Below are 15,018 nucleotides of genomic sequence, written 5' to 3' on the forward strand. Positions count from 1 at the left end.
TTAAAAAAGTTAAAAAATTACAATTATTTTGAAAAAAATTTCTTTTATCAAAATAAAAAATAAATAAAGAAAACAAGTAATTTAATTTAAAAAATTTTTTTTAACTTAATAAGAATTTTTTCATAACTGATTTTATAAATTTTAGAAAATTAAACTGAATATAACTTTTATAATGATGATACTAAATTGTACAAGTACAGAATATTTTGATTTCTTTTTTATAATTAATTTATAACTTTATATTTTTTTCATATTTTTTTTTTTTTAATTCCATGATGAATTGAAAATAAAGTTTAATTTATTCTGAATATTTTTTATTTTAGTATTGGCGCCTTTTAAATAATTCTAACCAATCAAATATCTATCTTTTAGGATAGATAAACCACCTTCAAAACAAAACAATATGGCTGACATTACGCACAACGGAAAGTGAACCGGGATGCATTAATAAAATTTGATAGTGATAAAATTGCCATTGATTTTCGTTATTGACATGATCATTGTACTATTTCACGTTCTTTATTTTTTTAGCAAGTTTGTATATCAAAATTATGGAAATAAAAAGCAAAAAGCCATAAACGATGATACGATTAACACGGATATACAATTCAAGATTTCTGAAAGAGATTATAAAATAATAGATCCATCTGCGCCTCAGGATTTTGAAGAAAAATCTATTAAATTTTTTCCACCAGCATATTTACAAAGATACATCGCTGTAGCTGATGTAATTGATAAGTATCATGGGAAATTACGCAAGGTACAATGCTTTTTTATTTTATATCATAAATGCACAGATTTTTTTTTATAGAATATATATTCGATTTATATATTAGTTATAAATATTTTGCTTAATAAACAATTGTTATATTATGATTATTATATAAATTTACTTTTATTTTATTATTAAATTCTTTTATCAAATTAATTTTAATCTTCTAATGATAAAATGATTGTAGTCTTTTTTTTTTTGTTTATAGATTGTTGATTTTGGATGTGCAGAACTTGATTTTTTGGTTTACTTAAAAAATAGAGCTGGTGTAGAAGAAATATTATGTGTGGATATTGATAGATCACTTTTAGAAGCTTCTAAAAGTAAAGGTGCTCCCTTAGTATCTGAATATTTACATACAAGGACTACACCTCTTGTAGTTGAAATATGTGAGGGTAGTGTAATTCACAATGACAAGAAATTAGAAAATACTGATGCTGTAATCTGCATAGAATTGTGGGTTATTATTTGATATAGTTAATTATTTTTAAGTATAATATTTTTAATAGAGAAGTCTTATTATTTTCATGATGATAATAAATATTTTGTCATTTCAGGATTGAACATTTGCATTCAGATATCTTGTTGGATGTACCTTATAATATTTTTGGATATATTAAACCAAAATTGGCAATAATAACAACACCAAATGCAGATTTTAATGTATTGTTTCCAAATTTTTCTGGGTTTAGACATCCTGATCATAAATTCGAATGGACTAGAGAACAATTTCAAAATTGGTAAAAATATTTATAATTTTCTTTTTAATTAATTATTTAATAATTGATTGATTTAATAATTAATTAATTATAATCTATTTTTATTATATATATATATATATATATATATATATATATAATATGATATATTAATATATATTTATGTTAATAGGGCTGATAATATTGTTTTAAGATATCCTGACTATTCTGTAACATTTGATGGAATTTGTAAAGGTCCAGAAGGTTCAGAACATCTAGGATGTTGTACTCAAATGGCTGTTTTTCATCGTATTAGTGAAAAAGAACTTTGTAATATTGGTATTGAAAATTTATTTAAAACTGTAGTTAAATATGAATATCCATTTCGAATAGATAATCGTTCAGATGAGGAAAAAATTCTTGATGAAGCTGCATATTATATTAGATATCTATCTTATCAAAATGAAGATATGGAGGAAGAAGTTCCATTAAATGTATTAATAAATATGTTAAAGTCATTTCATATTTCTACAAATACATTGCAAACAATTTTAGAGGATGGTGGTTGGACAATTGAAAATCATGAATCTGGACCAGTTGTACTAGTACCACCAATTTCAACATTTTCTGATGATAGTGCAGTATTAAGCGAAATAGCGCAATTTAATGACCATTCTGATCTTTATTCAGATGAAGACTGGCCTAGAGAAGCTGGACCACCTATAAATTGTAATAGATTTTTAAGACAAGAATCTTCAGATATATGGAGCAATGAAAATTGGAATGAGGAAAGTATTGTTATTCCACAAAATAATTCTATCCCTAATAACAATACCTATCTCTTTGATGAAGAAAATGTTTTATTAAATAACGAATCTGAAACGATAAGAAATACCGAAATTTTTGGAAGAAACAATGAAATTAGTGATGAAGAAAATTTAAACGTAATATCTAACATGGTTAATTTTAACAGCTCGTTTTATAATCCCAGTCCATTGCGTTTAAATGAATCAACAGAATTACCTAATTCTTTAATAAGTTCTTTAACAAAATTTGAAGACGTGAAAGAAGACTCATTTCTTTATATAGTATCAGACGCACAGGATGATCCCACATCAAGTACAGCACAAAAACTCAATCGCACATTGGATATTCCGGTATATATGTCCGTTTCACGAGCATCTACTTCACCCGAACCATATCTTTTACGTGCTATCAAAATGGATTTAAAAAACGATAGTATGTATAATCAAAGTATGAGTAATCATTGGATGTTAAATAATTCTTTTGAACAAGTAAATATGTCAATAGATGCAATTACAGATACAAATAATACCAAACACAACAAATCATTAGAATATAATTTTGATGATCATTTGCATAATAAACATTTAAATACATCATTTAAAGAAAATGAAGATTCTGACATTGAATACAATATAGATAATAGCACAAATACAAGTACAAATTCTTCTAACCAAAGTGAAGTGCAAAATGATAGATACAATAGTAAGATTTCGAGAAGTAATTCTAAGCTAGAAGATGAATCAAATAATGTAGTTGTTACTAGTAATGCTTTAATAGAAAATCGACCACAATTTACAAGTTCACCAAAAATTGAGATTAAAATGAATAACATGAGAAAAAAGCAAAGATCTCTTGATTATGATGAACAAAAAAATGATTCTATCAGTTCAAATATCACACAGAAATCTCAATTAACTAATGATAGCAGTAATAATTTATCAGAGAATAATAAAATACTTTCACAAAGTAATAAAAATATAAATATATTTACTATGTCAGATAGTTATTCAAATGCAATAAAAGAAAACTATAATAAAGATACATCTATGTATCAAATTGATGTAAAAATAAAAAGTAAAAACCAGTTAACAAATAATTCTAATCAAAATATATTTATTGATAGTGATGCATTGACAATAGCTTCTACATTAAATAACGATATACAAATAACAGAAGAATTGCTTGAAGCAAATTTTACGAATAGTAACAATAGTAAAAAAAAGACTTCATCAGTAAATTCTATAGCACTTGATCAAAATAAGTGGCCAGATTCTTGTATTACAGAAAATATAGCAAAAGAACAAAAAGGTTTTCCTATACTAAATACAAATAACATACAATCAATAAATTGTGATACAAAATTTTCATTAAAAAATCAATTGATGATTAAATCTGAGTCACAAATAGATATTTATAACAATGATGGAAGGACTGAATTACATAATAATCATGACTTAAAAAATATTAAAAATGTAAATAATACTGAAATATCTTCTAATCATGCCAAAGATATTACTAGTTTAGAAAATATTCCTTTAGTATCTAGTCTTCATATTGAAGATGAAAGAAACATTCAATTTATATCAGTATTAAAAAGTGAAGAACGATCTGAATGTAATGTAGAAAATCTTGAATCAAAATATAAGAATATAAATATTGTGGAAGTAATAGAAAGCATTGAATCAAAATCTTCTTCTCCAGAAATTGTAGAAACACCTCCAAAAAGTTGGTCTCCTGAAATAATAGATTCTGGATATCCAAATTCCGCTTCTGCTCAAGATATGACACCAGAATACGATTTACCAAGTATCGGGCAAGATCATATATCCGAACCCGAATCGCCAAGTATAGCAGAAGCGCCAGAAGTCGGAATGCTCGAAGTAATTGAAGTTGAAAACGGTGATCTTGCAAATAATAATAGAGATGATGAAGGCAATAATATGATAGCTGCAGAATTAAATGATTTGGAAGATTTGCAACCCTTAATTGAAGTACTTGAAAATGATATTGAAAACGAGAATGATATTTATGCTGTAGAGAATGATTTTCCTATATGGTTATTAAGAATACTTAATATGGCCAATCCAATTGATGTTGAAATACACATGAGAGATCATAGAGAACTAAGATTTGCAAACAGAGTAGCAGGTAATTATTTGTTTGTATTCATATTCATAATATAAATAAAAATGAATTGATATATAATGATTTCTATGTAAATAGATGATGATGCAAGATACATAAATATAGAACGCGACGAAGGTTTTGACAGTACTTCAGAAGAAAATAGTGATTTAGAAAACAATGAAATGAGAGATAATATAAATGAAAATGCGCTAAATATTGAAAATGATAATGAAAGTGCTTCTAACAGCGATAGTGGAAGTGAACAATGGATTACAGGTGACACGTGATATCATTGAAATAAATATAAATGATTTGACATATCACAATATGCTTAAAAGTCTGAAGGTATTTATAATTTTGAAGGTAATTATTTTTGAATATTCTTATCATTATAAGTTTTTTTTTTTAATAATTAATAAGTTAGTTTTGGAATATGTTTATAAATGTAAACTAATATGTGGATATTCTAAAGTATTATAAAGTCATAAAAAATTTTCAATAAGTTTCTTAAAAAAAAAAAAAAAAAAAAATCTTTTTTTTGTAAATAAAAAATGAATTTTTTTTTTAATTTAGTTTTTCTTATTCTATTTTCTTATTATTTTTTTTACAAGATGCTTGTCCCATTGAAGGGTTAATATTCTTTAAATATAATATAGTAATTCTTTAAATATAAATATAGTATGTAGTATAGTATTTCAGTATTAATGTATCTGTTATACAATTATATTAATAAGATTTGCTTATTACTATTTGAAACATTAAGGGTATCGAATTTAAAAAAGATATATATTTTCTTACAATTTTCAAGACTTTCTCGTCATATCGTTTAAGTACGTAAATAGAATTTATGATGCGCTATTTTACCTATGTATGGTTTAGAAAAATTTATGACTATGTTATGTTTTTTTTTCTATATGCATCTATATAATAAAATGCTTTGTTAATTTATAATGTTTTCTATTATATATTGAAATCTACCTAAGATTGAAATGGCATATCATTCCATTTCCATTTTGAATAAATAAAATATATTTTCTAAACAAAGTTTTTATCAATATATTAATTATTTAATAATAAAAACTATTATTTGGTATAAATTATTAATATCACAAAACACTTATGAAATAGACAGATGATATCTTTCTTTATTTCAGTAATAGTGGAATGACATTACAAGGTGTACTGTGATACATATGTAGTAACTTAAATTTTTACATGACTTGTTAGTAGGTTGTCTATATTTATATATTTTTATATATATATATATATATTTTTTGTGTGGTATTTACAAAAAGTATATCTTTTATTTTATATAAGATGCAGGATTATTAACTATTGTATGAATTTCTAATGATTATAAATTTTGCTTTAGTGTATGTTTACTTTAATAACTTTATTTTAATAAAAATTAAATTAAATTAAATTATCAATTTAAAAGAAAAACAAGAAAAAATCATTACCAATCTCTTCCGTAAATTTTACGATGCAAGATAATGGCACGATATTAATTACTGACAAAAATTCAGTACAAAAGATGCAAAATAAATTATAATCAATTCATCAAATAAATGGCACTAATTACAAAGCTAAATTTACAATTTAAATTATTCTTTCACAAATATTTTTAAATATTTATTATTCCATCTTATTGTAACATAAATTTTTATTAAACATTTGATTAAATCCTAACTTCAAGTAGTGCCTTAACATAATTTATGGCCTTAAGTCTAACATGTATAGACTTTGTCAAAAGAAAAGCGCAAATAGTAAATAAATATATCTTTAAACGTCACGCATATATGTATCGTTTATAAATTATAAACTTATGTAATCAAACTTAAAAAAAAAGAAAGAAAATAACATAAGTGAAAAATATTTTATATTGTAAAAATATCGTATCTACTGTAACTGTTATGTTGTTCAATTATTAATATCATAAAAAATTTTGCAATATTATTTTGCATCTATCAATTGAAATGAATTATATATAAAAATTATGTTAAATATTTTTTTTTATCTATTTTACTCGTTGCGTTTTAAAGTTAACTGTGAAAGCGCGTATGTTAATAGATGTTATAGATATTTTTTAATCAAGAACTCTTGATGTTTCGGTTAAAATAAAATTTTAATAAAAAAACGCACATGTATGATTTTGGAATGTCACGATAATAAATACGTACAAAAAGTAAATGAAATTGCAGATATTATCTGCTTCACATGATTCAACTTATTAAATGTAGAATCTCTGATTTCTACAGTCTGTTATATTTGTTAGTAGCCTGAGAGTGCTATTTATATACAGTAAATTCTATAGTACTCCTATTTTCCACATCTTAGACTAGTTTCATAGAAAACGTAGTGAACTTATCGCTAACATCTATTGTAAATTTTTTTTTTTGCATCTTCAGGCATGCTCTATCACTTAATATAAGATTTTAATTTCATGTGAAATTCCTTATTAAGATATAGAAATTAAATTTCAAATAATATTGAAAATTTATAAACTAAATTGAAAAATGAGTATACTAAAATAATTAACAAATATAACAAGAAATATCTCAAGATTAATATCAAAGATGTAGGATAAAGCTGCTCACGCTAAAAGCACGCGATTAATAGTGCACGTGAAGAATTTGATGTAAAATATACTGAGTATGATAAACAGATCAAGTAGAATACTACATGTAATTATGGACGTACATTATGTATTCGAATTTGTATTTGAAATAGATCTTCTCCATATAATATGAACTCTTCTTTCAAAACTTCGCCTACTTAAAAAAATTTTATTTTAATAAATGTCTAAAATTATATTATAATTAATCTTCTTTCTCTTTTTTTCTTTTTTTTATCGTTACTTTATTATATCTCAATTCTAATACTTACTGAATCACACAATTTCTTTGAGATTATCTCGAGTCTCACGATTACGGGAATGTATCAAGTGATGCATTTCACCTCCAGGTGCACTGTCTCGTCTTAAATCTTTCATTAATGAAGGAGTTATTACTTCTCTTTTATTTGCCGCTTCTTTTATGCTTGATAATGTCTTACTAAGCCATGGCCAGCTATTTCTTGCTGCTTGAAGTTCGGAAGCGGTTGCATGTAACTGATGCGTTAAATCCTATAACACGTATTAATTTCATAATTTCGTGAATTTAATTTTAAGAAATAATTAAAATTATAAATAAGTATGCTTATCTACTTGATTTCTACATTCCGCTTCGACATGAGCCAGTTTTGTTTGAGCCAATTCCAATTCTAATTCTCGTACTCTTTCTTGTACTCTATGTAACATAGGATCTATTCGATTTTCTAAAGGATGTGCAATATCTGCCAATATATTGGATGAATCCATTATGCAATTTTTACACTTTTCACATTTTGAAACTTTGGACTATAAATAAATTTCATTACAAAATGTTATAATATAATAAATGTCATAAAAATTTAATAAAAATAATATTTTTTACTTACTCGTAATTCACTAAGTGTCGTCTTTGCAGCATTATAATCATCTTCTAAACGTTGACAAATCTGAAATAAATATTAAATTATATAATAAACATAATATATATATGTATATTATATTAGATATATTTACCTGCTTATATTCGGCAATAATAATATTACTTCGTCGACTTTCCGCATCTGCTCTTGCTACTTCTCGTTGCAACATTTCTTTGACTTGAATCAATTCAGCTTCTAATCTCTGTTTTTCTTCTTCATTCCGCGCTACTGTACCTCGTAATTGTTCCACTTCATTACTATATTCATCGGCATTTTCTTGTGCTTCTATACAATATAAATATAATATAAAAATATTATATATTAAAATATACATGTTTCAAATTCTTTATAATAACTAAAATAAAAGATAAAATACATTTTTTATATTTTATCATTAAAATATTTATATAACTTTATTAATTTTCTAAAATGGAAAAAAATATTTTTAATTGTTATTATATAAGAAACATATAAATGTGATCTTACTCTCTATTAATGCAATTATATTATGACTCATGATTCCAACAGTGAAATCACTGAAACTAAATGATTTCAATGTAATTGGTCGACATATAATATTTTACAAAAACACAGATATCATATCTTACAGATATCAATGTTCTACTATATTTTCTGTCCAGAACATATCACAACTGTAATTTTGAATTATTAACACAACTGTTTCTTGTTTGCATATAGCTTATAAATGTATAAATATAACATTTAAAACTTTAATATATAAAATAAATTATAACAAAAATAACAGATGGAAAGATATAAAAATATTATTGATACATCTAAAATAATTTTTTAGGATCTTAATATTATTTTATATAATATTTTATTAATCAAAGAATATAATTTATATCTGTTGTAATAATTATTTTCAATAATACATTTCTATATTTATTAATTTTTATAAGCCTTAACAACTTTGTATACAAATTCTTGCTAATGTTTTTTGTATATTATATTATAGTATTTTAAAAAATTGGATAAAAATTTTTTCAGAATATAATTTCTTTTCAATTTTCTAAAAATTTTATTGAATTGTATCGAAACTAAAAATTATAAAGTTATAAATTTATATTTTCACAATTATAATATATTTCATGCAATTTTCGATTGAATCGATAAATGAAACTAAAAGTGTAAGGAGCAGGGTATATATAGGTGAATTGACAAAATTAAAAACGCTATTCTAAATGGACGATTTATTTCTGGTATGAAAAAATAAATAATCTTTTATAAAAATTCATACACAAGACAGTATACAAAGCAGTATGGCTGAATAAGCACGAAGAAATATTATTATAAACAACACGAAATTATAGAAGCTTTCAGATGTTATAACATAAATAATTCAATGAAAAAATAAATACAATTTTTAGACAATATTATAGACAATATTCTTGTCTATAATAATTAATGCTAATAATTTGTGCTTCATTAAACATAATATAACAAAAAAAATTTATCTTGCACTATAATATAATAGCTATAATATTTCAACCAGTTCAATGAATTTGAAAAAACTCGAAATTAATTATAAAAGATAATGTTCTTATTAATATTGTTTATTTGAAAAATATAACATCAAATAATAAAGAAAAACAAAACATATTCAGACGCGCGCGCGTGTGTGTGTGTGTGTGTGCGTGTGTGTGTGCGTGTGTGTGTGCATGTGTGTGTATTTCATGATTCATCAACTGGTTGAAATTTCATTGTGCACAATTATCTTTAAATTCATGTTTTATTAGCACATGTACACAGCTTGCAACTCATTAAATTTTATAAATATGTTCAATGAATTATACAAGATTCAATAAACTAATATGCAAAAATAAAAAATCTATTTAAGAGTACAAGAAATATTTGTTTATAAAAAAAAATCTTATAAATTCTCCATTGATCATTTCATTTCTTTTTTTTTTTTTTAATACATTTTGCTATATAATTCTTATCGTTCCGCACAATATTAAGAATTTTATAGCATTCGTTCATTTTATATTTTTTTAAAAACTTGAGTTACATTGTATCTATCGAATATTTTTACAAACATTTTATTCACTATTTATTGAGTTTCGTTAAAAAACTAGATATACTATAAGTGGACATAGTTTATGCTTTGGTATAATAAGCATGAAATTATGTCATGCAAATATAAATATTATTTTATATAAAAAAAGAAATTATGTGATATATAATGTGACATATATTTTTCTTCATTTAACAGCCAATAGAATGCTGCCATTTTTCTTAAAAGTTATGACTAGTAAAAACATATATTATTTTGATTTTTACTTATATTTTATACTTCATTAGTCAATGTAATGCGTATTTAAATATTATGATAATTAATTTTTACACCTGAATTCTAAAATATGGCAACGAAGCCGAACATATAAAGCTCCGATATAACAAAAAGTTTTATGCAGACTGTACATGCGCACAAAACAATATATTTTACATCATTTTTAGATGTACCAATACGATTCAGTATTTATGTAATTTAAACATAAAATATAAAATTACCTTTTAATGTCATAAATTCCGCTTCATATTTCTTCAATTTCTTCAAAGTAACAGAACAAGCTAACTTCATAACGTAACGCGATACTTCTTCATTTCGACAACGTTTAGGCAAATGCACTCTGAAGTATTTTAATATACTTTCAAAATCTAATTGGAGTAATTCCTTTTTGCACAACTATATAAATATAAGTGAAAACATTAATCATATGTTTTACAAATTTTATAGAATATTTTATTCTATAATATTTTATAAATTAAAGATATTTACCATTAATAATGCAAGAGCAACTTGGAATAATGTATCAAGTCCTTGTAAAAGGAATACATCCAAAATATGGAAAACAAGATATAATGGAAATCTAGCTGTGAACAGAGTTAAAAACCATTGTGCAGCGAACATATGTGTTTCTACACCGCGATCGCAAAAATGTTTATATAATTCTGGCAGCTGATCCTAAAAAATTAGTAATAATTGCAAGTAAAAAATATTGTATAATCCCACTTAATTAACTAAAATGTATTACAAACCTCTATTAATCTATTAAGCTGATAAAATCTCATATGAAGATTATCAAATCTATCCTTATATAAATCTCTTAGACCATAATCATACATTAACTTAACCAGAACACAAAAAGCTTGTTCTTCCGGCATCTACAAAAAATACCTAATGTTTTTTTTTTGTCATTACATACCATAATAAATTACTATCATACAAATAAATATATTTCTTATAAATATTAATCATTTTATGTCAACTACTTACGTGAAGCAATAAACTAGCAACTAAAAAACTGAGTCCTTGACAATATCCCACTTCTTCATCATACACTGCATATGCTTTACTTATTCTGTACAAAGAATCTTGTCCTAAACCACCTGTTTCTTTGAAAAAGTCATGGGCAGGAAATGTTCTATTAATATCTCTTAAAATAACGCTCTCACAACTGCTTTCCTATAGATTGTATTAAATGCAATATAATAGAATTTCCTATAATTACAATATGAAATACAATTTTTCATAACATTACTTTTATATACCTTAGTAATTAAAGTCCTATATCTATCCATCATTTCTTGTGAATTATCGCAATTACTTAAACGTTGCCAAACTTCACCGCGTAAAGCTTCAGGAATACCTTGTTTTGTAAGTTTTATAAGAAGTTTTGGACGTTGTTCATTTACTTGCCAACTGTCAAGTACTTCTGCCCAATTAGCTAGTTCATCAGCAGAACAATCTTTTGATACTTCACCTGTACCACTTAACATTGGTTCATCGCCATCTATCAATATAAAGGTATAATCAATATATTTCTTATTTTTTCTTTTAAATAAAATACAAATTTTTTTAAACCTGAATCTATTTCTTCTTTGGGTGTAAGTGTATCAATACTAGTTAAAGAAGGAGATCTTATCAGTGATGCTAAATTAAGAGCAAGATTTAATCTGTTTCTGTCTAGTTCTCCTGAAGTTTCTATACTTTGTACTTCATAATGAACTTCTGTTCCATCTCCGGATATTATCTAAAAATAATAGTATATGTTGATAAAGTTTATACTGAGATGATTAAAAAATGAATTAAAAAAATTAATATTTTAAATAATATCGTACTTCTTTCGAATTAAGATAAAATTGTTGTACAAGATTTCGTTTATTAAAATACCAAAATCTTTCATTTTGTGGAAATACTTTAACTAATGTTTCTATTATAAATCTAACAGGTTCTCGAATACCACGTATTACTAAATCAACAGCAACTGTCATATAAATTTTTTCTTCTCTTGGAGTTTCAATATTAAGAGTTTCTAAAGCTGGATCTGCAGGATCCCAATGTCCAAATATGTTATAACATTGTTTGTCTTGAATTAATGGACCAGCATTGACTTGCTAAACAATAATTTAATTTTATTACTGGAAGAGTAAACATATAATTAAATTTTGAATATTTAATTTTTATATATTTAATTTTACCATTTCCAGTAAGCGCATATCACTATGTTTAACATTGCGACCAGGACTAACAAGAACTCCAAAACATCTCTCAACTTCAAGAGTAATTCCTCCTTCTTTGCTAGAAACTTGCTGAATACTTAAACACACTTGTTTAGCCACATTACTTCGAAGTTTGAAGCAATTTCTGTCCTTAGGAACTATACTGAAACCTCCTTTGCCATCTTCTTCTTTTATTTCCATTGTTACTTCGAAAATAAATACCCGAGAATTAGTCTTTTCAGTTCCAATATTAAAACCATTGAAATCACTTCCTGTTAAAGAACTAGTCATTGATCTTGGTATTCTATGAAAAGCTTTGGAAAAGCAAGCAGAAACTTGTCCTACCTATAATGAATAATAAAATTAATATATTTTGACTTATTATATGATTATATAATATTATATACGTTTTATAAAGATTAAACATACTGCTTCTGGTATATCACATCGAAAAACATGACATTGATAAATTGCAGATTCCAATGTATCTCCATGTGACCATGTAAAAGCAAAACATGCTGCACATGGACCAATACTTTCACCACGTGCATAAAATAAAATTCGTTGTACTTCATAATGTGCCATTGGTTGTTGAGTAGCAGCATCATATAATCTGTTAGATAACATATATAACATATGATATATATAATATAAAATGAAAAACTCAGTATAATTTTTTTTAACTATACTTACACAACAGAACCTTGAGAACTACTAGGTACAGAAACAGATACTTTAATTCCCAAATTAAGAGATTGTTCTGCATTTAATATATTCATATTACGTTGTATTTCACATTCTGATTTTGGTGCATTTATTGTTGCTGATCCCAAATAAGTTACACCATTAAAAATAGTGCATTCTTGTTGAACATGAGCCAAGGAATTTATTTCTAAAATATAATAAATTATATAATACAAGATATATAAAATATTTTTTATAATTAATATAAAGAAATAATAATTCGTACCTTCATCAATATAATCTTCTGGTTTCATGATATCTTGTTTTTCAGATGCAATCATACAAGAACTTACATCATAAAACTTACTTTGGCCTACTTTTTTAGATTTTGGTTGAGTTTGTTGTGCACTGCTTACAATTTTATATTCATTACTTTCCATCTTTGAATCTTCTGTTAACACCTAGTTTTTATCAAATACTCAAATAATAATTGATATACAGTAAAAAAAACACAGATTAATATTTTTTATTTATAAATAATATAAATATATGCAAACCTCACGAAGATTATTTTGTAGATCTTCGAAATTGCCGTTATTGGCAATTTTTAGCATTGGTTGTTCAATCAATGCTTGTTGATGTTTTCCATTACCTCTGTCATTTACAAATTCATATTCATCACTTGTTGCCACTGATTCCATTGATTTAACACTCATACTATCCTCCATAACTATGTCTATAATATAATACATAATATTATTATTTTGTCATAATGAAAAATAATGTAAAAAATTAGGGTTTTTCAATATATTCTTATATTCTTGTATTTTTATATAAAAATTTATATATATATATAAATATGTATGTACGTATGTATATATATATATATGATGTATGCATGTATATATTTTAAAATTTAATAGTTATATGATGATTAAAAACAAAACACAAAAATATATGAATTCAATTGTGATCACAACTACATAATAAATTTAGAGATAAAACTAATTGCACATTTACTGTATATAGAAGATATACAATATGCATTCTATTTATAGAATGAAATGAAACAAGCAAAAGAATATATTTCCCACATATGATTGCACTTTATTCACTATCTTTCTCAAATGCATTTAATTCAATTTTTACTTTTTCTATAACCAGAATATCATTTCAACGATAAATTCAATGCAAACAATCGAAGTGGATAAAAAGAATTTGTATTTGTAACAGAATTCTCTAATAATCAAGCATCTATTTCAATTTATTAACACAATTCAATTGAATACGAATAAAATAATTCACTAAATCAAGATAGGAAAGCAAAACAAGCTTCGCGCATATAAAGTTCGATACGACATCACTAAAAGCACACTAACTCGAATTCATAATGTCGATTTGGCTGTCAAGTATTTCGGATCATCTGAATTGCATTCTTAAGCGGACTTATTCCTTGGTTTTCGCTGGTGAACACTTTTAGTTGTTTGCTTTTATTCGTACCCCTAGTAAAGAATAGGGATTACCCTCTCGATGGATCCAAAATTTGAAGAGACACCGGTGCCTCTTCTTGCGTTATTGTTGATTAAAACTATGGACACACCCCAATTCCACAATCCACGCATCGATGTACCACGTTCAAATAATTTTTCAACAGTATCGATGAACATTTACATGATTTCACTCGCGTCAGAAATAATTTCATTTGACAGAAAAGGCAACCTTGGCGTCAGCCATTCGAGTACTAAGGCCCCGGAAGTCTGCTTTGTTACAATGAATTACGAGCAAATCATCTTAAAGCGCGCAACAACTTCGAACCAACTTTAGTTGCTTTCTGCTTATATAGATTGAGATTATTTTCTTAATTACATCATTTTTTTTGTTATATAATCATAA

The 15,018-nt window shown here is 25.1% G+C and overlaps 2 protein-coding genes across 4 annotated transcripts; one reads left to right on the plus strand and one right to left on the minus strand.

Annotated features, from left to right (window-relative positions):
- The first annotated feature begins 375 nt into the window (after window positions 1-375).
- LOC107997102 (uncharacterized protein MAL13P1.304) lies at window positions 376-5,354 on the plus strand. Its single transcript, XM_017055506.3, has 5 exons — window positions 376-760; window positions 981-1,228; window positions 1,330-1,512; window positions 1,664-4,425; window positions 4,501-5,354. Exons 1-5 carry the CDS (start codon window positions 494-496, stop codon window positions 4,689-4,691), a joined length of 3,651 nt encoding a protein of 1,216 aa, XP_016910995.2. The 5' UTR covers window positions 376-493; the 3' UTR covers window positions 4,692-5,354.
- A 175-nt stretch (window positions 5,355-5,529) lies between these two features.
- Window positions 5,530-14,965, minus strand: LOC107997103 (rab GTPase-activating protein 1-like). Of its 3 annotated transcripts, none has more exons than XM_017055509.3 (18): window positions 14,505-14,965; window positions 13,683-13,861; window positions 13,412-13,586; window positions 13,135-13,333; window positions 12,871-13,054; window positions 12,421-12,786; window positions 12,061-12,336; window positions 11,804-11,972; window positions 11,491-11,732; window positions 11,216-11,404; window positions 10,978-11,103; window positions 10,718-10,903; window positions 10,450-10,624; window positions 8,009-8,199; window positions 7,882-7,941; window positions 7,610-7,801; window positions 7,291-7,528; window positions 5,530-7,175 (listed from the first exon to the last, which is right to left on the minus strand). In XM_017055509.3, exons 1-17 carry the CDS (start codon window positions 14,512-14,514, stop codon window positions 7,295-7,297), a joined length of 3,153 nt encoding a protein of 1,050 aa, XP_016910998.1. In that variant the 5' UTR covers window positions 14,515-14,965; the 3' UTR covers window positions 5,530-7,175; window positions 7,291-7,294. The 3 variants fall into 3 exon arrangements, with proteins under 3 accessions (XP_016910998.1, XP_016910997.1, XP_016910999.1); XM_017055508.3 differs by having other exon boundaries at window positions 5,530-7,178; XM_017055510.3 differs by having other exon boundaries at window positions 5,530-7,178; window positions 14,626-14,956.
- Window positions 14,966-15,018: the final 53 nt, after the last annotated feature.

Source organism: Apis cerana, linkage group LG3, assembly GCF_029169275.1.
Source record: "Apis cerana isolate GH-2021 linkage group LG3, AcerK_1.0, whole genome shotgun sequence".
In the NCBI taxonomy this organism is placed as follows: Eukaryota; Metazoa; Arthropoda; class Insecta; order Hymenoptera; family Apidae; genus Apis; species Apis cerana.

Coding starts and splice junctions, on each gene's coding strand:
- LOC107997102 (XM_017055506.3), top strand. CDS start 494: ATGATCATTGTACTATTTCACGTTCTTTATTTTTTTAGCAAGTTTGTA. Junction 761..980: donor ATCATGGGAAATTACGCAAG/GTACAATGCTTT, acceptor TTTTGTTTATAG/ATTGTTGATTTTGGATGTGC. Junction 1,513..1,663: donor AGAGAACAATTTCAAAATTG/GTAAAAATATTT, acceptor TTATGTTAATAG/GGCTGATAATATTGTTTTAA.
- LOC107997103 (XM_017055509.3), bottom strand. Junction 13,334..13,411: donor AGAAGATTATATTGATGAAG/GTACGAATTATT, acceptor ATTATATTTTAG/AAATAAATTCCTTGGCTCAT. Junction 12,337..12,420: donor ATATGCGCTTACTGGAAATG/GTAAAATTAAAT, acceptor ATTATTGTTTAG/CAAGTCAATGCTGGTCCATT.